Source organism: Podarcis muralis, chromosome 13 (genome assembly GCF_964188315.1).
Source record: "Podarcis muralis chromosome 13, rPodMur119.hap1.1, whole genome shotgun sequence".
NCBI classification, from domain to species: domain Eukaryota; kingdom Metazoa; phylum Chordata; class Lepidosauria; order Squamata; family Lacertidae; genus Podarcis; species Podarcis muralis.
In genome coordinates, this window is record NC_135667.1 from 801,493 (window position 1) to 828,063 (window position 26,571).

General features: G+C 47.9%; 3 protein-coding genes across 4 annotated transcripts in view; all 3 read left to right on the plus strand.

Moving 5' to 3' along the window:
• On the plus strand, window positions 1–4,565 carry LOC144325212 (uncharacterized). Its single transcript, XM_077917799.1, has 3 exons — window positions 1–741; window positions 4,238–4,363; window positions 4,560–4,565. The coding sequence occupies exons 1-3, from the start codon at window positions 1–3 to the stop codon at window positions 4,563–4,565; spliced, it is 873 nt and encodes a 290-aa protein (XP_077773925.1).
• The window catches only part of LOC114583636 (uncharacterized), a 26,775-nt gene continuing 4,450 nt past the window's right edge, over window positions 4,247–26,571 (plus strand). The window contains exons 1-12 of the mRNA XM_077916711.1: window positions 4,247–4,363; window positions 5,545–5,663; window positions 6,528–6,586; window positions 18,147–18,277; window positions 19,040–19,099; window positions 20,068–20,245; window positions 20,395–21,179; window positions 21,719–21,844; window positions 24,221–24,339; window positions 24,878–24,936; window positions 25,152–25,282; window positions 26,209–26,268. Coding sequence (XP_077772837.1) covers window positions 5,607–5,663; window positions 6,528–6,586; window positions 18,147–18,277; window positions 19,040–19,099; window positions 20,068–20,245; window positions 20,395–21,179; window positions 21,719–21,844; window positions 24,221–24,339; window positions 24,878–24,936; window positions 25,152–25,282; window positions 26,209–26,268 — 1,765 coding nt within the window. The 5' untranslated portion in view covers window positions 4,247–4,363; window positions 5,545–5,606. The remainder of the gene's footprint in view (window positions 4,364–5,544; window positions 5,664–6,527; window positions 6,587–18,146; window positions 18,278–19,039; window positions 19,100–20,067; window positions 20,246–20,394; window positions 21,180–21,718; window positions 21,845–24,220; window positions 24,340–24,877; window positions 24,937–25,151; window positions 25,283–26,208; window positions 26,269–26,571) is intronic.
• On the plus strand, window positions 10,650–18,003 carry LOC144325037 (uncharacterized). 2 transcript variants are annotated; one of them, XM_077916709.1, is made up of 4 exons: window positions 10,650–15,121; window positions 15,693–15,818; window positions 16,901–17,019; window positions 17,879–18,003. In XM_077916709.1, the coding sequence occupies exons 1-4, from the start codon at window positions 10,753–10,755 to the stop codon at window positions 17,939–17,941; spliced, it is 4,677 nt and encodes a 1,558-aa protein (XP_077772835.1). In that variant the 5' UTR covers window positions 10,650–10,752; the 3' UTR covers window positions 17,942–18,003. The 2 variants fall into 2 exon arrangements, with proteins under 2 accessions (XP_077772835.1, XP_077772836.1); XM_077916710.1 differs by having other exon boundaries at window positions 10,650–14,506.

A 26,571-nucleotide genomic window follows, 5' to 3' on the forward strand; every position in this document is an offset into this window, starting at 1 on the left:
ATGTCTTCTCAAATGACATTCTCTGCATCCTCTATTGAGGTGACTTCTGAAACTCCAGCCACAGCTAGTGAGACCACAACACCTACTCCATCCAAGACCTCTTCTATATCCAGTCCTGAGCATTCAGAGATGACTGCACCCAGCCTGTCTTCAAGCACTAACACACCCACTGAGCATGTGAAGCAGACTACACCACAGGAGACCTCCTCTGAGTACACAGTGTTGTCTCATTCTTCCACCACTAAACAACCATCCACAACAGAGGTATCTTCTCACAAAACCTTCTCTGCCTCCTCCAGTGAAGTGACTTCTGAAACTCCATCAACAACTAGTGAGACTACAACACCTACTCCATCCACGACCCCTTCTACATCCAGTCCTGAGCCTTCAGAGACAACTGCACCCAGTCTATCCACAAGAACAAACACACCCACTGAACACCTGAGGCAGACTACACCACATGGGACCTCCTCTGAGTCCACAGTGGTGTCTAATTCTTCCACCACTGAACAACGATCCACAACAGAAGTGTCTTCTCACAAAACCTTCTCTGCCTCCTCCAGTGAAGTGACTTCTGAAACTACAGCAACAACTAATGAGACTACAACACCCACTCCATCCACGACCCCTTTTACATCCAGTCCTTCAAAGACAAATGCACCCAGTCTATCCACAAGAACAAACACACCCACTGAACACCTGAAGCAGACTACACCACACGGGATCTCCTCTGAGTCCACAGTGGTGTCTAATTCTTCCACCACTGAACAACCATCCACAACAGAGGTGTCTTCTCACAAAACCTTCTCTGCCTCCTCCAGTGAAGTGACTTCTGAAACTCCATCAACAACTAATGAGACTACAACACCTACTCCATCCACAACCCCTTCTACATCCAGTCCTGAGCCTTCAAAGACAACTACACCCAGTCTATCCACAAGAACAAACACACCCACTGAACACCTGAGGCAGACTACACCACACAGGACCTCGTCTGAGTACACAGTGGTGTCTAATTCTACCACCACTGAACCACCATCCACAAGAGAAGTGTCTTCTCACAAAACATTCTCTGCCTCCTCCCGTGAACATAGTATTGAAACTCCAGCAACAACTAGTGAGACTACAATACCTACTCCATCCACGACCCCTTCTACATCCAGTCCTGAGCCTTCAAAGACAACTGCAACCAGCCTATTCACAAGAACAAACACACCCACTGAACACCTGAAGCTTACTACACCACATGGGACCTCCCCTGAGTACACAGTGAGGTCTAGTTCTTCCACCACTGAACAACCATCCACAATAGAGATGTCTTCTCAAATGACATTCTCTGCATCCTCTATTGAGGTGACTTCTGAAACTCCAGCCACAGCTAGTGAGACCACAACACCTACTCCATCCAAGACCTCTTCTATATCCAGTCCTGAGCATTCAGAGATGACTGCACCCAGCCTGTCTTCAAGCACTAACACACCCACTGAGCATGTGAAGCAGACTACACCACAGGGGACCTCCTCTGAGTACACAGTGGTGTCTCATTCTTCCACCACTGAACAAGCATCCACAACAGAGGTGTCGTCTCACAAAACATTCTCTGCCTCCTCCAGTGAGCATAGTATTGAAACTCCAGCAACAACTAGTGAGACTACAACACCTACTCCATCCACGACCCCTTCTACATCCAGTCCTGAGCCTTCAAAGACAACTGCACCCAGCCTATTCACAAGAACAAACACACCCACTGAACACCTGAAGCAGACTACCTCAGAAGGGACCTCCCCTGAGTACACAGTGGTGTCTAATTCTTCCACCACTGAACAACCATCCACAACAGAGGTATCTTCTCACAAAACCTTCTCTGCCTCCTCCAGTGAAGTGACTTCTGAAACTCCATCAACAACTAATGAGACTACAACACCTACTCCATCCACAACCCCTTCTACATCCAGTCCTGAGCCTTCAAAGACAACTACACCCAGTCTATCCACAAGAACAAACACACCCACTGAACACCTGAAGCAGACTACCTCAGAAGGGACCTCCTCTGAGTACACAGTGGTGTCTAATTCTTCCACCACTGAACAAGCATCCACAACAGAGGTGTCGTCTCACAAAACATTCTCTGCCTCCTCCAGTGAGCATAGTATTGAAACTCCAGCAACAACTAGTGAGACTACAACACCTACTCCATCCACGACCCCTTCTACATCCAGTCCTGAGCCTTTAAAGACAACTGCACCCAGCTTTTCCACAAGAACAAACACACCCACTGAGCACATGAAGCAGACTACACCACAAGGGACCTCACCTGAGTACACAGTGATGTCTAGTTCTTCCACCACTGAAGAACCATTCACAACAGAGGTGTCTTCTCAGATAACATTGTCAGTGATGTCTAGTTCTTCCACCACTGAACAACCATCCACAACAGAGGTGTCTTCTCACAAAACATTCTCTGCCTCCTCCCGTGAAGTGACTTCTGAAACTCCATCAACAACTAGTGAGACTACAACACCTACTCCATCCACGACCCCTTCTACATCCAGTCCTGAGCCTTCAGAGACAACTGCACCCAGTCTATCCACAAGAACAAACACACCCACTGAACACCTGAGGCAGACTACACCACATGGGACCTCCTCTGAGTCCACAGTGGTGTCTAATTCTTCCACCACTGAACAACCATCCACAACAGAAGTGTCTTCTCACAAAACCTTCTCTGCCTCCTCCAGTGAAGTGACTTCTGAAACTACAGCAACAACTAATGAGACTACAACACCCACTCCATCCACGACCCCTTTTACATCCAGTCCTTCAAAGACAAATGCACCAAGTCTATCCACAAGAACAAACACACCCAGTGAACACCTGAAGCAGACTACACCACACGGGATCTCCTCTGAGTCCACAGTGGTGTCTAATTCTTCCACCACTGAACAAGCATCCACAACAGAGGTGTCTTCTCACAAAACCTTCTCTGCCTCCTCCAGTGAAGTGACTTCTGAAACTCCATCAACAACTAATGAGACTACAACACCTACTCCATCCACAACCCCTTCTACATCCAGTCCTGAGCCTTCAAAGACAACTGCACCCAGCTTTTCCACAAGAACAAACACACCCACTGAGCACATGAAGCAGACTACACCACAAGGGACCTCACCTGAGTACACAGTGATGTCTAGTTCTTCCACCACTGAAGAACCATTCACAACAGAGGTGTCTTCTCAGATATCATTGTCAGTGATGTCTAGTTCTTCCACCACTGAACAACCATCCACAACAGAGGTGTCTTCTCACAAAACATTCTCTGCCTCCTCCCGTGAAGTGACTTCTGAAACTCCAGCAACAACTAGTGAGACTATAACACCTACTCCATCCACGACCCCTTCTACATCCAGTCCTGAGCCTTCAAAGACAACTGCACCCAGCTTTTCCACAAGAACTAACACACCCACTGAACCCCTGAAGCACACTACACCACACGGGACCTCCTCTGAGTACACAGTGGTGTCCAGTTCTTCCACCACTGAACAACCATCCACAAAACACCTGTTTTCTCAGTCTACACTTTCATTCTCCACCAGCAAGGCATCTTCTGTTTCCACCACTACTCATGGACGCACATCGACTAATTCACAGCTTACAACTTCATCTGGTAAGTATCTGTGTAATCATATGGAAATGATGTTTATCTCCCAGTACAGTATTCCAGTGCTTAAGAGTTTACACATGCTGCCCATACTGGGCCAACTACAACGTTATTGTATTGCTTTACAAGGCCTTTAACAACTTGAGTCTAGGATATCTTCAATACGGTTTGATGCGTTATATCCCTGTTAGATCACTCCCGACTTTGTGGGAGTGGCTCTTCGTGGTTCCCCATGACTCAGGGACACAGGTCACCCCCCCCCCCCATGAGCTGTGTGTTCAGAATTGTGGCCCAATTCTGTGGAACTCCCTTTTGGCTGAGACCTCTTCTTGACTGAACTTCAGGCACCCGTGAAAGCTTTGTTGTTTTCAGTAAGAAATTTAGGCAACACTTTTTGATTTTCTGATGAAATCTAATTGATTCTATCAATTGTATTTCTCTTGAACCTTCACTGGACACTTCTTAGAAATAATCGCTTTAAGCAGTATAGTATATTTATTGTTGGTTTCTGATATGAGGGCTCTTTTGTGGGCTTATTCTTGAATATTGTTAATGTTCTGTTCTCTTCCTCTTGCTCAGCTTCTTCCACCACAGTTGTGCCTCTCAGGTGTCTTAATGGAGGAGTGCTTGATGAAGGTCATTGTCACTGCCCGTCTCCCTATACTGGGCAGCGATGTGAAGAGGCAAAGAATGAAATCCAAGTGGGTAAGTCTGAGTATTATTAGTACACGGCTCCTGCCCTCTGGTTCTTCCTTTGAAAACAAAAGCTCAAGAATGTCTGGATATGTCTAGCAATTTTCTAGGTGGGCAACATTTGTGGCCCTGCTGATTCAAAGTGTGTGTTTCACATTGCTGGGAGTAATCTTGCTTCTTTGATGACCTGCGTGTTTCTCCGTTGAAGTCTTGAGACACGAGTGCCCAAGCCAGCCTTCCCTAACATTGTGCTCTCCAGACATGGCTGTCCTCCCATCTGCCTCAGTTAGAGTGGCCAATGGGCAGGGAGGATTTGAAGTTGTGGCCCGATCAAGACCTGAAGGGCACCAAGTTGGGGGACCCCTCTGACCTCAACTTGCTTGCACTGTCACTCTTGTGAAGGGTAGTTGGCCCATGAAGAGACTGAAAGTGTCTCTGAATACTGAGAAAGAAGTGAAAAATTCCAGCCACCCATCGACATGGCTTGATATAGAACGTTACCTTTTCTGGATGCAGATGACTTCGATACCAACCTTGTATAAAACTGGTTGTATCTTTAGGAGGCGTATATACAATCTACTCAGGCTTGTCCGCATGCCTAGGAAGCCTGGGTCTGTGTGGTTTTCCGCTTGTCCTGTGCTTAGTAGACATGGGTCTGAGCAGTTTTGCCTTTGCTACACTGTTTTCCCCTGGGAAACCTGCTCTTTGTGGAAAAACCAATTGCCATTTGTTCCTATTCAGCAAAAAACTGCTTTCCCCAGGAAAGTGCAGAGGCAAATGGAAGTGTGGATGAACCCTCAACTGGTTCTCAAGGAAAGATGGCCAACTTTCTTGCTTCAAAGTGGTGTGTTAGTTCTGTGGCATCACCCTGACACCTGCGGTTTAAAAAGCTTCTGACACCAGCAGGAGCAACAGCAGCTGGACAAGAATATCACCTGCCTCAGGGCCTGGAGAGTTCGTGTCAGAAAGAGTAGACTACACTGAGCTGATACGCGCACATTCCCATGTATTTCACACCCTGTACCAGCGCCCTTTCTCTGCACACTTTGGTGTGGATCCATAGGTGATTCATGTTGTTTCCATGATCTCTGCAATTCTCCTGTGACTCAATGGACACCTGAAGTGCTTATCCTCACATCTGAAACTGTGGCTGTACCTTCATGTTTAATGACTCCTGTGCTTTCTGATCACAGTGACTGTTGTGGCCACAATCAATGTCTCTGTAACAGTGAAGAATCAGACGTTCAGCCCAGAAATGGCGAATTCCAGCTCTTCTGTCTTCAAGACATTCGTGAAGATCTTTGAGGAACAGGTGAGGGGTGGCTGGGAGTGCACAGAGAGATGACACCCCCCAAAATACCCACACCCAAACCCGAACCCTTTGGCAACTTCTGAGTCCAGGCCCCATTCATACTCCATTCCTCAGTGGTGAAGTTCATTCACAGCAAGTCTGGAAACACAGTCAGGTTTCCCTCATTTGACATACCTGGATATCCAGCTTCAGAAATGGAGCCATCAGATGAGTATAGAAAGCTGTTTCTGTAATTTGTAGCTCAGAACTGATGGTTCAAACCCTAATACACACATCAGGAACCGTCTTCCTAATTGTCACTTTTGAAAGACCAATGTTAAAGTGGCAAAGGTAATCTTCCAGCCTCTATAATCATCCCATCCCTTTGGCCAGGCTGCCTGCTGGGAACTGGAGTCCAAGAACAGCTGGGGGAGGGCCCCCGACTAGCCATGCCCAGCACAGGAGATACCCCAAAGGTGTGTTGGAAGGGTGGAGGAGTTAAAGGAGCACAGCAGGATAGAGAGGCCCTACACAGCACACAGGAGGGACCCAGAATCGGCTGGGATGGGGGATTTAGTATTTCTCAGATCAACAAACTAGTATCTTGTACATGTAGAGTTTTTTGTTGCTGCTTCTGCCGTGGAAATTCCTGCATTGCAGGATTTGGACCCAATAATCCTCAGGTCCCTTCCAACTCCACAATTCTATGATTCTAGGACTGCTCACACACACCTCAAAGCCACGCTCTGTCTGAGTAGATACACAGGGCTGGTGATGCTTGCAGACAGCAGCTGCTCTGCTGCCAATGTGCAGAACCTGCTGGGGGTTGGTGCTTCCGACTGTTGCTGTCCATGCAGCTGAGATGAGACCTCTCTCTCCTTGCAGATGGACATCCTCTATGCGGACATTCCTGGGTACACAGGTGTAAAGGTGATTCGGCTGAGGTGAGTCGCAGAAGTGATACAGCTGGGGGCCAAGTATGGGAGGGAGGGTGCTGCTTGGTGCCATGCAATTTCCTGGGCCCCCTGCTGTGAGTGACCACGCCCCTTAAAGCGACAGCCCCCACTACCATCATTGACCTCACATCAGGCTGGCTGAGGGCACCTTTGGGGTTGTGGCTAAGTGATTTCTCTCTCTTCTTTCCTGCTGCCTCTTCTCAGCAATGGTAGTGTTATCGTGGACCACGAGGTGCTCCTGCAGCTTCACTTCTCAGACTTCAATGCTTCCTACGATGAATCCGTGAAGGACCTCACACAGACCTTGCAAAAGAATTGCACTTCCAATGACAAAGGTGGGGATGCGCCTGCCACTTCTCATGGGAAGGTCTGGCTGGCATGAGAAAGCAGAAGTCCTCCAATGGTTGTGATTCTGTCCCTCCTTATTTGGGAGTAAATTGCACCAGCATCACAAGTGCATGTACTCCTGAGTCAACATGCATAGGATGGGGTTACCAAGGTGGTAGCCAGGAGTTAAGCCTGGGGTTACCAGCCACACTGGGAGCCCAAAGGGAGGCTGTGAGGCGGCCGGTGAGCCACCTCTCTGCAGAATCTGAGCAGCTCCACTGTCCAAGAACACCCCAACTCCCTTGGTCCAAACAATGACGTTGTTTCACTAGGAACAGAGGTATCCCTTTGAGATTGAGCAAGACGAAACTGTACGAAAGCTTATTGTCCAAAATGGAATGAAAACAAGGTCTTCCCAGCCTGCCAATTTCACTCCAGAGAAAAACAGGAATCAAGAATAGAATGAGCTTCAGTAATGAGGCCACCTAGTGTTATCTATCCATGCTGAGGAGTGAGGGTGCAAACCCTTCTCTGTTATCCCAGCAGCAGTGCTGTAACATCAACTGACCCCAGCTGATTTTCCCATGCCGACATGGAGATGAATATCAGGTTGCTTCCTGTCAGAAGAGGTGTGCTTCCTTCAACCTTGGTGGCAGGGAGTCATGACAAGTGGGGGCGGGAGTTGAAGAAGAGGTCCCTCCCCATGGATGTCCCTCCCTGTGATTTCTTCCTTTCAGAAGCCTCACCTTTTCTTCCCCCCTCTGCTTTAGATAAGCTGTGCTTTACTGAAGGAGCATCTCATGTGACCGCAGTGCCCCTGAGTCCTAAAGGTGAGGATTGGTGTGTGAGAGGGGATTAGTGTGTGGGATATAAATATATATATATATATGATGATGATGAGATGCGGGTGGCGCTGTGGGTTAAACCACAGAGCCTAGGACTTGCTGATCAGAAGGTTGGCGGTTTGAATCCCTGCAACAGGGTGAGCTGCTGTTGTTCGGTCCCAGCTCCTGCCAACATAGCAGTCCGAAAGCAGTCAACGTGCAAGTAGATAAATAGGTACCACTCTGGTGGGAAGGTAAAGGGCGTTTCCGTGCGCTGCTCTGGTTCTCCAGAAGTGGCTTAGTCCTGCTGGCCACATGACCCGGAAGCTGTACGCCGGCTCCCTCAGCCAGTAAAGCGAGATGAGCTCCGCAACCCCAGAGTCGGCCACGACTGGATCTAATGGTCAGGGGTCCCTTTACCTTTACCTTTTGATGATGATGATGATGATGATCCAGCAGCCAAGATCCTCTTTTGTTCTCCTAGTCCCATGCATGTGGTGTTGTGAGACATTTGCATTTTTCCTTTGCTGACCCTACTCTCTCCTTTTCCATTCCTAGATCTGTCGGATGAATGCAAGAATGCCTCAGTGGTGGCGCACAACCTCCAGCCATATTATGTGGCACGGATCATCAACAACACACTTCATTGTGTCTCTAATTGCAGTGCTTGGAACCCCCACCCATTCCACTGTGTGAATGGAAAGTGCCACATCACCTCTGAGGGGCCCAAATGCCGGTGAGTAGCATGCCGGGGATGAAGGAGGGAGAGGAGACATGCGGTCAACTCTTCCCCGTAGGCGGGTCCAATAAGAACTATCTGTGGTGAATAGTTATATGCATTTTTATAAAATAGTCCAATACAATTTGTTTCCTTTGCGTTCTAGGGAGATGCCAAGCACAACAAGTGAAACATCCATTTCTACAAATTTGAAAACAACACCATCTACTTATGCAACTACAACACCTTCTGCTTATACTACTACGAAAATATCCACCACTTCTGAAACTACAACCACAAGGAGTGAGACTACAACACCTACTCCATCCAGAACCACATCTGAGACAACTGCACCCAGCCTATCCACAAGAACAAACACACCCACTGAGCATGAGAAGCAGAGTACACCACAAGGGACCTCATCTGAATACACAGGGAAGTCTATTTCCTCCGCCACTGAGCAACCACCCACAACACAGCTGCTTTCTCAGTCAACATTCTCTACCTCCTCTGTTGAGGTGACCTCTGAAACTCCAACCACAACTAATGAGACTACAACACCTACTCCATCCAGAACCACTTATATATCCAGTGTGGAGCCTTCTGAGACAACTGCACCCAGCCTATCTTCAAGACCAAACACACCCACTGAGCACATGAAGCAGACTACACCACAAGGGACCTCATCTGAGTACACAGTGATGTCTAGTTCTTCCACCACTGAACAACCATCCACAACAGAGATGTCTTCTCAGTTAACATTCTCTGCCTCCCCCAGTGAGGTGACTACTGCAACTACTACTACAAGAAGTGAGACTACAACACCTACTCCATCCAGAACCACTTCTATATCCAGTCTAGAGCCTTCTGAGACAACTGGACCCAGCCTATCCACAAGCACAAACACACCCACTGAGCATGTGAAGCAGACTACCTCAGAAGGGACCTCATCCGAGTACACAGTGATCTCTAGTTCTTCCACCACTGAACAACCATCCACAACAGAGGTGTCTTCTCAGATAACATTGTCAGTCCCCTCTGGTGAGTTGACTTCCGAAACTACAACCACAACGAGTGAGAGTACAGCACCTATTCCATCTAAGACCCCTTCTACATCCAGTCCTGAGCCTTCTGAGACAACTGCAGCTACTTTGTCTTCAAGCACAAACACACCCACTGAGCATGTGGAGCAGACTACACCACAAGAAACCTCATCTGAGTACACAGTGATGCCTAGTTCTTCCACCACTGAGGAACCACCCACAACACAGCTGTTTTCTCAGTCAACATTCGCTACCTCCTCCATTGAGGTGACCTCTGAAACTCCAACCACAACTAGTGAGACCACAACACCTACTCCCTCCAAGACCCCTTTCACCTCCAGTCCTGAGCCTTCTGAGACAACTGCACCCAGCCTATTGTCAAGCTCAAACACACCCACTGAGCACATGAAGCAGACTACCTCAGAAGGGACCTCATCTGAGTACACAGTGATGTCTAGTTCTTCCACCACTGAGGAACCACCCACAACACAGCTGTTTTCACAGTCAACATTCCCTACCTCCTCCATTGAGGTGGCCTCTGAAACTCCAACCACAACTAGTGAGACCACAACATCTACTCCCTCCAGAACTACTTCTATATCCAGTCTAGAGCCTTCTGAGACAACTGCACCTACCCTGTCTTCAAGCACTAACACACCCATTGAGCATGTGAAGCAGAGTACACCACAAGAAACCTCATCTGAGTACACAGTGATCTCTAGTTCTTCCACCACTGAACAACCATCCACAAAACAGCTGTTTTCTCACTCCACATTCACTACCACCTCCAGTGAGCATAGTACTGAAACTACAGTTACAAGTGGTGAGACTACAACACCTACTCCATCCAGAACCACTTCTATATCCAGCATGGAGCCTTCTGAGACAACTGCACCCAGCCTATCTTCAAGCCCAAACACACCCACTGAGCACATGAAGCAGACTACACCACAAGGGACCTCATCTGAGTACACAGTGATGTCTAGTTCTTCCACCACTGAACAACCATCCACAACAGAGATGTCTTCTCAGTTAACATTCTCTGCCTCCCCCAGTGAGGTGACTACTGCAACTACTACTACAAGAAGTGAGACTACAACACCTACTCCATCCAGAACCACTTCTATATCCAGTCTAGAGCCTTCTGAGACAACTGGACCCAGCCTATCTTCAAGCACTAACACACCCACTGAGCATGTGAAGCAGAGTACACCACAAGAAACCTCATCTGAGTACACAGTGATGCCTAGTTCTTCTACCACTGAGGAACCACCCACAACACAGCTGTTTTCTCAGTCAACATTCGCTACCTCCTCCATTGAGGTGACCTCTGAAACTCCAACCACAACTAGTGAGACCACAACATCTACTCCCTCCAGAACTACTTCTATATCCAGTCTAGAGCCTTCTGAGACAACTGCACCCAGCCTATCTTCAAGCACTAACACACCCACTGAGCATGTGAAGCAGACTACCTCAGAAGGGACCTCATCTGAGTACACAGTGATCTCTAGTTCTTCCACCACTGAACAACCATCCACAAAACAGCTTTTTTCTCACTCCATATTCACTACCACCTCCAGTGAGCATAGTGCTGAAACTACAGTTACAAGTGGTGAGACTACAACACCTACTCCATCCAGAACCACTTCTATATCCAGCATGGAGCCTTCTGAGACAACTGCACCCAGCCTATCTTCAAGCACTAACACACCCACTGAGCATGTGAAGCAGACTACCTCAGAAGGGACCTCATCTGAGTACACAGTGAAGTCTAGTTCTTCCCCCACTGAACAACCATCCACAACAGAGGTGTCTTCTCAGATAACATTGTCAGTCCCCTCTGGTGAGTTGACTTCCGAAACTACAACCACAATGAGTGAGATTACAACACCTACTCCATCCACGACCCCTTCTACATCCATTCCTGAGCCTTCTGAGACAACTGCAGCTACTTTGTCTTCAAGCACAAACACACCCACTGAGCATGTGGAGCAGACTACACCACAAGAAACCTCATCTGAGTACACAGTGATGCCTAGTTCTTCCACCACTGAGGAACCACCCACAACACCGCTGTTTTCTCAGTCAACATTCACTACCTCCTCCATTGAGGTGACCTCTGAAACTCCAACCACAACTAGTGAGACCACAACATCTACTCCATCCAGAAGTACTTCTATATCCAGTCTAGAGCCTTCTGAGACAACTGCACCCAGCCTATCTTCAAGCACAAACACACCCACTGAGCATGTGGAGCAGACTACACCACAAGAAACCTCATCTGAGTACACAGTGATGCCTAGTTCTTCCACCACTGAACAACCATCCACAAAACAGCTTTTTTCTCACTCCACATTCACTACCACCTCCAGTGAGCATAGTACTGAAACTACAGTTACAAGTGGTGAGACTACAACACCTACTCCATCCAGAACCACTTCTATATCCAGCATGGAGCCTTCTGAGACAACTGCACCCAGCCTATCTTCAAGCACTAACACACCCACTGAGCATGTGAAGCAGACTACCTCAGAAGGGACCTCATCTGAGTACACAGTGATGTCTAGTTCTTCCACCACTGAACAACCATCCATAACAGATATGTTTTCTCAGTTAACATTCTCTGCCTCCACCAGTGAGGTGACTACTGCAACTACTACTACAAGAAGTGAGACTACAACACCTACTCCATCCCGAACCACTTCTATATCCAGTCTAGAGCCTTCTGAGAGAACTGCACCCAGCCTATCCACAAGCACAAACACACCCACTGAGCATGTGAAGCAGACTACCTCAGAAGGGACCTCATCTGAGTACACAGTGAAGTCTAGTTCTTCCCCCACTGAACAACCATCCACAACAGAGGTGTCTTCTCAGATAACATTGTCAGTCCCCTCTGGTGAGTTGACTTCCGAAACTACAACCACAATGAGTGAGATTACAACACCTACTCCATCCACGACCCCTTCTACATCCATTCCTGAGCCTTCTGAGACAACTGCAGCTACTTTGTCTTCAAGCACAAACACACCCACTGAGCATGTGGAGCAGACTACACCACAAGAAACCTCATCTGAGTACACAGTGATGCCTAGTTCTTCCACCACTGAGGAACCACCCACAACACCGCTGTTTTCTCAGTCAACATTCACTACCTCCTCCATTGAGGTGGCCTCTGAAACTCCAACCACAACTAGTGAGACCACAACATCTACTCCCTCCAAGACCCCTTTCACCTCCAGTCCTGAGCCTTCTGAGACAACTGCACCCAGCCTATCATCAAGCTCAAACACACCCACTGAGCACATGAAGCAGACTACCTCAGAAGGGACCTCATCTGAGTACACAGTGATGTCTAGTTCTTCCACCACTGAACAACCATCCACACTAGAGATGTCTTCTCAGATAACATTCTCTGCCTCCTCCATGGAGGTGACTTCTGAAACTCCAACCACAACTAGTGAGACTACAACACCTATTCCATCCACAACCCCTTCTACATCCAGTCCTGAGGCTTCTGAGACAACTGCACCTTTCCTGTCTTCAAGCACAAACACACCCACTGAGCACGTGGAGCAGACAACACCACAAGGAACCTCATCTGAGTACACAGTGATGTCTAGTTCTTCCACAACACAGCTGTTTTCTCAGTCAACATTGTCTGTCTCCTCCAGTGAGTTTACCTCTGAAATTACAAGCACTACAAGTGAGAGTACAACACCTACTCCATCCATGACAACTTTTATTTCTCATTCTGAGGCTTCCGAGACAACTGCACCTACCCTGTCTTCAAGCACAAACACACCCACTGAGCACTTGAAGGAGACTACACCACAAGGAACCTCATCTGAGTACACAGTGATGTCTAGTTCTTCCACCACTGAGCAACCATCCACAAAACAGCTTTCCTCCCAGTCAACATTGTCAGTCCCCTCTGGTGAGGTCACTTCTGAAACTACAACCACAACTAGTGAGACTGCAACACCTACTCCTTCCATGACACCTTTTACATCCAGTCCTGAGCCTTCTGAAACAACTTCACCCTTCTTATCTTCAAACACCCACCCACCTACTGAGCACTTGAAGGAGACTACACCCCAAGGAACCTCATCTGAGTACACAGTGATGTCTAGTTCTTCCACCACTGAGCAACCACCCACAACACAGCTGTTTTCTCAGTCAACATTGTCTGTCTCCTCCAGTGAGTTGACCTCTGAAATTACAAGCACTACAAGTGAGAGTACAACACCTACTCCATCCATGACAACTTTTATTTCTCGTTCTGAGGCTTCCGAGACAACTGCACCTACCCTGTCTTCAAGCACAAACACACCCACTGAGCACTTGAAGGAGACTACACCACAAGGAACCTCATCTGAGTACACAGTGATGTCTAGTTCTTCCACCACTGAGCAACCATCCACAAAACAGCTTTCCTCCCAGTCAACATTGTCAGTCCCCTCTGGTGAGGTCACTTCTGAAACTACAACCACAACTAGTGAGACTGCAACACCTACTCCTTCCATGACACCTTTTACATCCAGTCCTGAGCCTTCTGAAACAACTTCACCCTTCTTATCTTCAAACACCCACCCACCTACTGAGCACATGAAGCAGACTACACCACAAGGGACCTCATCTGAGCACACAGTGAAGTCTAGTTCTTCCGCCACTGAACAACCATCCACAACAGAGATGTCTTCTCAGTTAACATTCTCTGCCTCCCCCAGTGAGGTGACTACTGCAACTACTACTACAAGAAGTGAGACTACAACACCTACTCCATCCAGAACCACTTTCATATCCAGTCTAGAGCCTTCTGAGACAACTGGACCCAGCCTATCCACAAGCACAAACACACCCACTGAGCATGTGAAGCAGACTACCTCAGAAGGGACCTCATCTGAGTACACAGTGATGTCTAGTTCTTCCACCACTGAACAACCATCCACAACAGAGGTGTCTTCTCAGATAACATTGTCTGTCCCCTCTGGTGAGTTGACTTCCAAAACTACAACCACAACCAGTGAGACTACAGCACCTATTCCATCTAAGACCCCTTCTACATCCAGTCCTGAGCATTCGGAGACAACTGCAACCACCCTATCTTCAAGCACAAACACACAAACTGAGCATGTGAAACAGACTACACCGCAAGGCACCTCATCTGAGTACACAGTGATGTCTAGTTCTTCCACCACTGAACAACCATATACAACAGAGGTGTCTTCTCAGATAACATTCTCTGCCTCCTCCAGTGAGGTGACTTCTGAAACTCCAACCACAACTAGTGAGACTACAACACCTACTCCATCCAAGACCCCTTCTATATCTAGTCCTGAGCCTTCAGAGACAACTGCACACAGCCTATCATCAAGCACTACTGTAGCTCAAAGCACTTCCAATACGTTATCATCTGCATCCATCGCTGAGTCCATAACCACACACTCTACTACTAGCATATCAGAAATGACCCCAACACTGTTGCCCACTACATCAACGCCTTTTGCTTATACTACTATGAAAATATCGACCTCCGAGGCATCTTCACCTTCCACCACTACTCATGGACGCACATCGACTAATTCACAGCTTACAAGTTCATCTGGTAAGTATCTGTGTAATCATATGGAAATGATGTTTATCTCCCAGTACAGTATTCTAGTGCTTAACAGTTTACACATGCCGCCCATACTGGGCCAACTACAACGTTATTGTATTGCTTTACAAGGCCTTTAACAACTTGAGTCTAGGATATCTTCAATACTGTTTGATGCGTTATATCCCTGTTAGATCACTCCCGTCTTTGTGGGAGTGGCTCTAACTGGTTCCCCATGACTCAGGGACACAGGTCACCCCCCCCCCATGAGCTGTGTGTTCACAATTGTGGCCCAGTTCTGTGGAACTCCCTTTTGGCTGAGACCTCTTCTTGACTGAACTTCAGGCACCCACAGAGGCTTTGTTGTTTTCAGCAAGCAGTTTAGGCAACACTTTTTGGTTTTCTGATGAAATCTAATTGATTCTATCAATTGTATTTCTCTTCAACCCTCACTGGACACTTCTTAGAAATCATCGCTTTAAGCGGTACAGTATATATATTGTTGGATTCTGATATGAGGACTCTTTTGTCGGCTTGTTCTTGAATATTGTTAATGTTCTGTTCTCTTCCTCTTCCTCAGCTCCTTCCACCACAGTTGTCCCTCTCGGATGCCTTAATGGAGGAGTGCTTGATGAAGGTCTTTGTCACTGCCCATCTCCCTATACTGGGCAGCGATGTGAAGAGGCAAAGAATGAAATCCAAGTGGGTAAGTCTGAGCATTATTAGTACACGCCTCCCGCCCTCTGGCTCTTCCTTTGAAAACAAAAGCTCAGGAATGTCCGGGTATGTGTAGTAATTTTCTAGGTGGGCAATATTTGTGGTCCTGCGCTTCAAACTTTGAGTTACGCATTGTTGGGAGTGATCTTGCTTCTTCTTCTTCTTTTTTAAAGATATTTATTAAAGTTTCAACGTTTTACATAAAAAAGAAAAAAAAAAAAGAAAAAAGAAAATACAAAGTAAAAACAGTTAAAAACAGATCAATTTTTCCAAATCTTATCTTTCATTTGCTTGTTTCCCTGACCTCCTCAAACCTCCCTTTTTTGTATTCCAGTTCAATTAGTAAATTCAGCAAATCCTTTCCCTCTTTGATTTTATCTTAATCTTTTATCTTAATATATTATAGCTTTATATTATCACCTGTTAACAAACCATTTTACATATTCCTTTATAACATTGCTACTAAAAACCGCTTAACTTCAATCCAACATCATTCTAACATTCATTGATTTTGCAGTGTTTCTGTAAATAGCCTTTAAATTTCTTCCAATCTTCTTCTTCTTCTGGTCTCGGATTCTGCCGGTCATTTCCGGGGAGTGATCTTGCTTCTTTGATGACCTGAGTGTTTCTCTGTTGAAGTCTTGAGACACGAGTGCCCAAGCCAGCCTTCCATAATATTGTGCTCTCCAGACATGGCTGTCCTCCCATCTGACTCAGTGAGCGTGGCCAATGGCCAGGGAAGATTTGTAATTGCAGCCCAATGACACCTGAAGGGCACCAATCTGGGGGACCACTCTGGCCTCAAGAATGTCACCTGCCTCAGGGCCTGGAGAGTTCCTGTCAGCAAGAGTAGACTACACTGAGCTGATACGCGCACATTACCATGTATTTCACACCCTGTACCAGTGCCCTTTCTCTGCACACTTGGTGTGGATCCATAGGTGATTCATGTTGTTTCCATGATCTCTGCAATTCTCCTGTGACTCAATGGACACCTGAAGTGCTTATCCTCACATCTGAAACTGTGGCTGTACCTTCATGTTTAATGTCTCCTGTGCTTTCTGATCACAGTGACTGTTGTGGCCACAATCAATGTCTCTGTAACAGTGAAGAATCGGAAGTTCAGCCCAGAAATGGCGAATTCCAGCTCTTCTGTCTTCAAGACATTCGTGAAGATCTTTGAGGAACAGGTGAGGGGTGGCTGGGAGTGCACAGAGAGATGACACCCCCCAAAATACCCACACCCAAACCCGAACCCTTTGGCAACTTCTGAGTCCAGGCCCCATTCATACTCCATTCCTCAGTGGTGAAGCTCATTCACAGCAAGTTTGGAAACACAGTCAGGTTTCCCTCATTTGAAATACCTGGATATCCAGCTTCAGAAATGGAGCCATCAGATGAGTATAGAAAGCTGTTTCTGTAATTTGTAGCTCAGAACTGATGGTTCAAACCCTAATACACACATCAGGAACCGTCTTCCTAATTGTCACTTTTGAAAGACCAATGTTAAAGTGGCAAAGGTCATCTTCCAGCCTTTATAATCATCCCATCCCTTTGGCCAGGCTGCCTGCTGGGAACTGGAGTCCAAGAACAGCTGGGGGAGGGCCACCGACTAGCCATGCCCAGCACAGGAGATACCCCAAAGTAGTGTTGGAAGGGTGGAGGAGGTAAAGGAGCACAGCAGGATAGAGAGGCCCTACTCAGGACACAGGAGGGACCCAGAATCGGCTTGGGTGGGGGGTTTAGTATTTCTCAGATCAACAAACTAGTTTACATGTGGAGTTTTTTGTTGTTTCTGCTGCCGTGGAAATTCCTGCAGTGCAGGGACTGGACCCAATAACCCTCAGGTCCCTTCCAACTCCACAATTCTATGATTCTAGGACTACTCACACACATCTCAAAGCCACACTCTGTCTGAGTAGATACACAGGGCTGGTGATGCTTGCAGACAGCAGCTGCTCTGCTGCCTCTGTGCAGACCCTGCTGGGGGTTGGTGCTTCCGACTGTTGCTGTCCATGCAGCTGAGATGAGACCTCTCTCTCCTTGCAGATGAACATCCTCTATGCGGACATTCCTGGGTACACAGGTGTAAAGGTCATTCGGCTGAGGTGAGTCACAGAAGTGATACAGCTGGGGACCAAGTATGGGAGGGAGGGTGCTGCTTGGTGCCATGCCTGGCCCCCCTGCTGTGAGTGGCCACGCCCTTTAAGCAACAGTCCCCACTACCATCATTGACCTCATATCAGGCTGGCTGAGGGCACCTTTGGGGTTGTGGCTAAGTGATTTCTCCCTCTTCCTTCCTGCTGCCTCTTCTCAGCAATGGTAGTGTTATTGTGGACCACGAGGTGCTCCTGCAGCTTCACTTCTCAGACTTCAATGCTTCCTACGATGAATCCGTGAAGGACCTCAAACAGACCTTGCAACATAATTGCACTTCCAATGACAAAGGTGAGGGGGCGCCTGCCACTTCTCATGGGAAGGTCTGGCTGGCATGAGAAAGCAGAAGTCCTCCAATGGTTGTGATTCTGTCCCTCCTTATTTGGGAGTAAATTGCACCAGCATCACAAGTGCATGTACTCCTGAGTCAACATGCATAGGATGGGGTTACCAAGGTGGTAGCCAGGAGTTAAGCCTGGGGTTACCAGCCACACTGGGAGCCCAAAGGGAGGCTGTGAGGCGGCCGGTGAGCCACCTCTCTGCAGAATCTGAGCAGCTCCACTGTCCAAGGACACCCCAACTCCCTTGGTCCAAACAATGACGTTGTTTCACTAGGAACAGAGGTATCCCTTTGAGATTGAGCAAGACGAAACTGTACGAAAGCTTATTGTCCAAAATGGAATGAAATCAAGGTCTTCCCAGCCTGCCAATTTCACTCCAGAGAAAAACAGGAATCAAGAATAGAATGAGCTTCAGTAATGAGGCCACCTAGTGTTATCTATCCATGCTGAGGAGTGAGGGTGAAAACCCTTCTCTGATACCCCAGTAGCTCTCCTGCAACATCTAACGACCCCAGCTGATTTTCCCATGCCCACATGGAGATGAATATCAGGTTGCTTCCTGTCAGAAGAGGTGTGCTTCCTTCAACCTTGGTGGCAGGGAGTCATGACAAGTGGGGGCGGGAGTTGAAGAAGAGGTCCCTCCCCATGGATGTCCCTCCCTGTGATTTCTTCCTTTCAGAAGCCTCACCTTTTCTTCCCCCCTCTGCTTTAGATAAGCTGTGCTTTACTGAAGGAGCATCTCGTGTGACCGCAGTGCCCCTGAGTCCTAAAGGTGAGGATTGGTGTGTGAGAGGGGATTAGTGTGTGGGATATATATATATATATATATATATATATATATATATATATATACACACACACACACACACACATACCAGGGACGCGGGTGGCGCTGTGGGTTAAAGCCTCAGCGCCTAGGACTTGCCGATCGAAAGGTCGGCGGTTCGAATCCCCACGGCGGGGTGCGCTCCCGTCGTTCGGTCCCAGCGCCTGCCAACCTAGCAGTTCGAAAGCACCTTCGGGTGCAAGTAGTAAATAGGGACCGCTTACCAGCGGGAAGGTAAACGGCGTTCCGTGTGCTGTGCTGGCTCGCCAGATGCAGCTTGTCACGCTGGCCACGTGACCCGGAAGTGTCTCCGGACAGCACTGGCTCCCGGCCTATAGAGTGAGATGAGCACACAACCCTAGAGTCTGGCAAGACTGGCCCATATAGGCAGGGGTACCTTTACCTATATATACATACATATATATATATATATGATGATAGGACGCAGGTGGCGCTGTGGGTTAAACCACAGAGCCTAGGACTTGCTAATCAGAAGGTCAGCGGTTTGAATCCCTGCGACGGGGTGAGCTCCCGTTGCTTGGCCACTGCTCCTGCCAACATAGCAGTTTGAAAGCACGTCAAAGTGCAAGTAGATAAATAGGTACCGCTCCGGCGGGAAGGTAAACGGCGTTTCCGTGCGCTGCTCTGGTTTGCCAGAAGTGGCTTAGTCATGCTGCCACATGACCCAGAAGCTGTACACTGGCTCCCTTGGACAATAAAGCGAGATGTGCGTCGCAACCCCAGAGTCGGTCACGACTGGACCTAATGGTCAGGGGTCCCTTTACCTTTTGATGATGATGATGATGATCCAGCAGCCAAGTTCCTCTTTTGTTCTCCTAGTCCCATGTATGTGGTGTTGTGAGACATTTGCATTCTTCCATTGCTGACCCTACTCTCTCCTTTTCCATTCCTAGATCTGTCGGATGAATGCAAGAATGCCTCAGTGGTGGCGCACAACCTCCAGCCATATTATGTGGCGCGGGTCATCAACAACACACTTCATTGTGTCTCTAATTGCAGTGCTTGGAACCCCCACCCATTCCACTGTGTGAATGGAAAGTGCCACATCACCTCTGAGGGGCCCAAATGCCAGTGAGTAGCATGCCAGGGGGTGAAGGAGGGAGTGGAGACGTGGGGTCAACACTTCCCCATAGGCGGGTCCAATAAGCACTACCAGTGGTGAATAGTTATATGCATTTTTATAAAATAGTCCAATACAATTTGTTTCCTATCCGTTCTAGGGAGATGCCAAGCACAACAAGTGAAACATCCATTTCTACAAATTTGAAAACAACACCATCTACTTATGCAACTTCAACACCTTCTGCTTATGCAACTTCAACACCTTCTGCTAATGCAACTACAACACCTTCTGCTAATGCAACTACAACACCTTCTGCTAATGCAACTACAACACCTTCTGCTAATGCAACTACAACACCTTCTGCTAATGCAACTACAACACCTTCTGCTAATGCAACTACAACACCTTCTGCTAATGCAACTACAACACCTTCTGCTAATGCAACTACAACACCTTCTGCTAATGCAACTTCAACACCTTCTGCTAATGCAACTACAACACCTTCTGCTAATGCAACTACAACACCTTCTGCTAATGCAACTACAACACCTTCTGCTAATGCAATTTCAACACCTTCTGCTAATGCAACTACAACACCTTCTGCTAATGCAACTACAACACCTTCTGCTAATGCAACTTCAACACCTTCTGCTAATGCAACTACAACACCTTCTGCTAATGCAACTACAACACCTTCTGCTAATGCAACTTCAACACCTTCTGCTAATGCAACTTCAACACCTTCTGCTAATGCAACTTCAACACCTTCTGCTAATGCAACTACAACACCTTCTGCTAATGCAACTACAACACCTTCTGCTAATGCAACTACAACACCTTCTGCTTATACTAGTACGAAAATAACCACCACAAAGACATCTTCCCCTTCCACCAGTACTCGTGGACACACATCGACTCATTCACAGATTACAAGCTCCTCTGGTAGGTATCTATATATTCATATGGAAATGATGTTTCTCTTCCAGCACAGTATTCCAGGGCTAAACAGTTTACATGTGCTGTGCATACGTTTCGGTGCCTTAACGCGAGTCCAGGATTTCTTCAATACCGCTTGATGCGTTGTTAGATCACTCCCATCTTTGTAGGAGTGGCTCTAAGTGGTCCCCCATGACTCAGGCACACAGCTCACCCTTCTCCCAGGAGCTGCGTGTTCAGAATTGTGGCCCAATTCTGTGGAACTCCATCTTGGCTGACACCTCTTCTTTAGTGAACTTCAGGCACCCGTGAAGGCTTTGTTGTTTTCAGCAAGCAGTTTAAGCAACCCTTTTTGATTTTCTGATGAAATCTAATTGATCATTTGTATCGCTCTTGAACCCTCACTGGACACTTCTTAGAAATAACACCATTAAGCGATACAGCATATAAATGGTTGGATCATCAACATCATCGTCATATATGAGGGCTCCTTTTAAACTTGTTCTTAAATTTTGGTTATGCTCTGTTGTCTTCCTCTTGCTCAGCTCCTTCCACCACAGTTGTCCCTCTTAAGTGCCTTAATGGAGGAGTGCTTGTTGGGGGTCGTTGTCACTGCCCATCTCCCTATACTGGGCGACGTTGCGAAGAGGCAGAGAATGAAGTCCAAGTGGGTAAGTCTGAGCATTATTAGTACAAAACTTCCTGCTCACAAGTTTTCCCTTTGAAAAGAGTGGGCAGTATCTATGGCTCTGAGGCTCTAGACTTTGTTTTGTGTTGTTGGACGACTCAGTATCATGCAGTGAAATTTTTCATAGGGGAACAGTTAGGGCCAGAGGCCCTAGCTTGTGAGGGGTGGGCCTGGGGGGGGGTCTATGTAACGCATGTGACCTCCTGACACTGCAGACGTGAGCATCACGCCTCCCTCCCTAAGCCAGGTAGAATCTTCCTAAGGAGGTGCCAGGGCTCTGACAGGACGCTGGAGCCACCTGCCTCCTTCCAAAAGCCAGATGGGCTTTGGGAAGATGACAGGACAGATCTTGGACCCATCAGAGCCTTGCACCTACCTCCCTAAGCTGGGCAGACGCTTCCCAGGCTTTGCAAAGGAGGCTCGAGGGGACCATTTAGGGGACTAGGCTAGCCCCCTTAGTCCAATGACCACCTGCCACTCTTGGGAGTGATCTTGCTTCACTGTCATGCTGACCATTTTTCCATGGAAGCCTAGGGCCAGGACAGCCTTCTGTAGCCTGGTGCCCTCCAGATGTTGTTCTCTTGGGCTTCCAGCTCCCCCAGCAAACATGGCCAATGGCAGGGGAGGATGAGTAGTTGTGGCCCAACATCTGGAGGACCTTGCCTGCACTCTCACTTTGCAAAGGGAATTCTGTCCATGGTGAGATTTAAAGTTTCTTTCAACACTGAGAAAGAAGGGAAAGGTTTGCAGCCCCCATGGATGTGGGAAGAGATAGAATGGCAGCTTTTCTGGATGCTGCTGTCTTGTGGGAGATCTTTGGAAGAAGAAAAGGCTGAGGAGTAAACCGTACGCAAACCCAGAGCGGAGTCCTTAAGAGGGTTGGATGGTGCCTCTTACGCCTCCTCCTGGCAACTCCTGCAGCCAAGCTATTGCCAAGCATATTGCTCTGCTTTCCTTTGGACTACATCAGTGAGGCTGAGGGAGGCGGGGCATCTTGTCGTCTGGCCAACCCAGAGCCTCCATACATACTGCCCAGGCTTGCTTTGGTGCTGCTAATGCACAGTTAGACTTCACCCCAGAGGCACTTGCCATTGTCTCTGGAGACAAACAGAGGCCAACAAGCAGCAGCCAATAAGCAAGAGCCTCGTTTGCCTCAGGCCCTGGAGAGTAATTGCCACTCAGAGTAGACTACACTGAGTTGAGGTGCGCAGGTTCCAGTGCATTTCACACCTGTGTTAGCACCCTTTCTCTGAACTCTTTGATGTGGATCCAAAGGCAATCCATGTTGTTCCCATTATCACTGCAAATTATTCTGCAACTGCACAGACATCTGACAGGTTCATCCTCACAAGGTGTCTTTTCACCCCAAAGAGACAATGGGAAGACACTTCCCAAGTGCTACCTGAGGTGGCAAACCTGTGCAAACTTAACTGGGAGAAGCATCCAGCTTGCAGGACTGGGGAGAAGAAAAAAATACCCTTGTGGATGGGTTTCTTGATGGGCTACCTAAGTGCTGCAACCCCTTTTGACAAGATCATGATGGGGGGCAGGAGACAGATAAAGGGCATGGCAGCATTGTGCTCCCTTCACCATGCAACTGGGCTGTTGTGTAGTCGTGATTGTGAAAAATGCCTGATTTGAAAATTCCAGCCCCCCATGGACATGGTTTGATATAGAATGTTACCTTTTCTGGATGCAGATGACTTCCATACCAACCGTGTATAAAACTGGTTGTATCTTTAGGAGGTGTATATACAATCTACTCAGGCTTGTCCACATGCCTAGGAAGCCTGGGTCTGTGTGGTTTTCCGCTTGTCCTGTGCTTAGTAGACATGGGTCTGAGCAGTTTTGCCTTTGCTACACTGTTTTCCCCTGGGAAACCTGCTCTTTGTGGAAAAACCAATTGCCATTTGTTCCTATTCAGCACAAAACTGCTTTCCAAAGGAAAGTGCAGAGGCAAATGGAAGTGTGGATGAACCCTCAACTGGTTCTCAAGGAAAGATGGCCAACTTGCTTGCTTCAAAATGGTGTGTTGCTTCTGTGGCATCACCCTGACACCTGCAGTTTAAAAAGCATCTGACAGCAGCAGCAGCTGGACAAGAATGTCACCTGCCTCAGGGCCTGGAGAGTTCCAGTCAGCAAGAGTAGACTAACTACACTGAGCTGATACACGCACATTCCCATGTATTTCATAACCTGTACCAATGCCCTTTCTCTGTACACTTGGTGTGGATCCATAGGTGATTCATGTTGTTTCCATGATCACTGCGACTCAATGGACACCTGAAGTGCTTATCCTCACATCTGAAACTGTGGCTGTACCTTCATGTTTAATGACTCCTGTGCTTTCTGATCACAGTGACTGTTGTGGCCACAATCAATGTCTCTGTAACAGTGAAGAATCGGAAGTTCAGCCCAGAGATGGCGATTTACGGCTCGCGTGACTTCAATTCATTCGTGAAGATCTTTGTGGAACAGGTGAGGGGTGGTTGGGAGTGCATAGAGGATGCCCACTCAGGAAAATGATTACTTCCAGGCAGACCTATTGTTACTTTTGAGTCTGGGTCCCGTTAACGTGCCATTCCTTTGTGGTAAACTTCATTAACAGAGATTTGTCTGCTTAGCACATCTGGAAACAGTCAGATTTCCTTCCTTTGGAACACCTAAATATCCAGATGTGGAAATGTAGCTATCAGATGAGTATATGCAATATGTAGCTTAGATCTGATGGTTCATACCCTACACAGAATTTCTTCTTGTTTCTGCTGCTGTGGAAATGCGTCTATGACAGGGATTGGACCAAATGACCTTCAGGTCCCTTCCAACTCCACAATTCTATGATTCTAGGACTGCTCACACACATCTCAAAGCCACACCCTGTCTGAGTAGATACACAGGGCTGGTGATGCTTGCAGACAGCAGCTGCTCTGCTGCCTCTGTGCAGACCCTGCTGTGGGTTGGTGCTTCCGACTGTTGCTGTCCATGCAGCTGAGATGAGACCTCTCTCTCCTTGCAGATGAACATATTCTATGCGGACATTCCTGGGTACACGGGTGTAAAGGTGATTCGGCTGAGGTGAGTCACAGAAGTGATACAGCTGGGGACCAAATATGGGTGGGAGGGTGCTGCTTGGTGCCATGCAATTTCCTGGGCCCCAGCTGTGAGTGGCCACGCCCCTTAAAGCGACAGCCCCCACTACCATCATTGACTGCACATCAGGCTGGCTGAGGGCACCTTTGGGGTTGTGGCTAAGTGATTTCTCTCTCTTCTTTCCTGCTGCCTCTTCTCAGCAATGGTAGTGTTATCGTGGACCACGAGGTGCTCCTGCAGCTTCACTTCTCAGACTTCAATGCTTCCTACGATGAATCCATGAAGGACCTCAAACAGACTCTGAAAAAGAATTCCACTTCCAATGGCAACGGTGAGGAGGCACCTGCCACTTCTTGTGGGAAGGTCTGGCTGGCAGCTGAAGGAGCCAAAAGATGGCATGAATGTTGCAGACTTTAACGCTACATTCCCATTCATCTAATGGAGTAGGAGGAAAGGCTTCTTATTAAATGTCTTCAGATCGGCTGTCATGAGGAAGCAGAAGTCATCCAAGGGTTGTGATCCTGTCCCTCCTTAGTTGGGAGTAAATTGCACCAGCATCACAAGTGCATGTACCTCTGAGTCAACATGTATCAGATGGGGCTCCCAATGCGGTAACCCAAAAACAGGCTGTGAGATGGCTGGTGTACCAGCTCTCTGCATAAGTTGAGCGGCTCCACTGAGTCCAAGCCCACCCCCACTCTCCTGAACCAAACAATTACCGTACACTGTTTTACTAGGGACAGAGCTACCCCTTTGAAATCACCCAGAGAAAAGCAGGCATCAAGAATAGAATGTACTTCATCTACGCCATATCTGAGGCCACCTACTGGGTTTGTCCTGTATGGTGAGGAACAGAGGAACATTTTCCAAAAGGGTGCCAATCAATGTCTCCCTAGTCTTCCCATTTCACTGCCATATGGAACAGATCAAGTTTCGCCTATTTATGCCTGATCAGAGGCAACCTGGTGTTATCCATCCGTGCTGTGGGGTGAGGGTTCAGACCCATCTCTCTGTTACCAGCAGCTGCCCCTGTAACACCAACCAGCCCCAACTGCTTCACGCTTGCCCACACTGAGATGAGTGTCAGGTTGCTGGTTGGACATAGGAGGGGTGGCAGAGGAAGTGTGTTTCCTTCAACTCTGGTGGCAGGGAGACATGGCTGGTGGGTGGGGGAACAGGTCCCTCCCCTTGGATGCTCCCCCTCCCATGATTTCTCCCTTACATAAGCCTCACCATTACTTTCCCCCTCTCCTTCAGATTCGCTTTTGTTTACTGAAGGAGCATCTCGTGTGACTCCAGTGCCCCTGAGCCCTGAAGGTGAGGACTGGGGTGTGAGAGGGGGTCGGTGTGTGCTTAACACACTCCTAATGTTGAAGAGTTGCAGTGGGCTGTCTGGATGGAGGTGGTGGCGCCGTATGAGGAAGAAAACATGACCACCACATGCAAACAAATGCTATGAACCCCCGTACACCTTGTGGCAGCGCTGGATGGTACAGATGTTGCCAGGATTCTGCATGTGCAGTCACATATGAGATGCACAGAGGCTAATCCTAGGGCCATCAGTCGCCATCATAGTTGGTGGGGAAGAAAGTAGGATAAGGAAGAACAAGGGAGGTATTC

Coding starts and splice junctions, on each gene's coding strand:
- LOC144325212 (XM_077917799.1), top strand. CDS start 1: ATGTCTTCTCAAATGACATTCTCTGCATCCTCTATTGAGGTGACTTCT. Junction 742..4,237: donor GGATCTCCTCTGAGTCCACA/GTGGTGTCTAAT, acceptor CCTCTTGCTCAG/CTTCTTCCACCACAGTTGTG.
- LOC144325037 (XM_077916709.1), top strand. CDS start 10,753: ATGCCTAGTTCTTCTACCACTGAGGAACCACCCACAACACAGCTGTTT. Junction 15,122..15,692: donor ACAGCTTACAAGTTCATCTG/GTAAGTATCTGT, acceptor CCTCTTCCTCAG/CTCCTTCCACCACAGTTGTC. Junction 17,020..17,878: donor TGAAGATCTTTGAGGAACAG/GTGAGGGGTGGC, acceptor CTCTCCTTGCAG/ATGAACATCCTCTATGCGGA.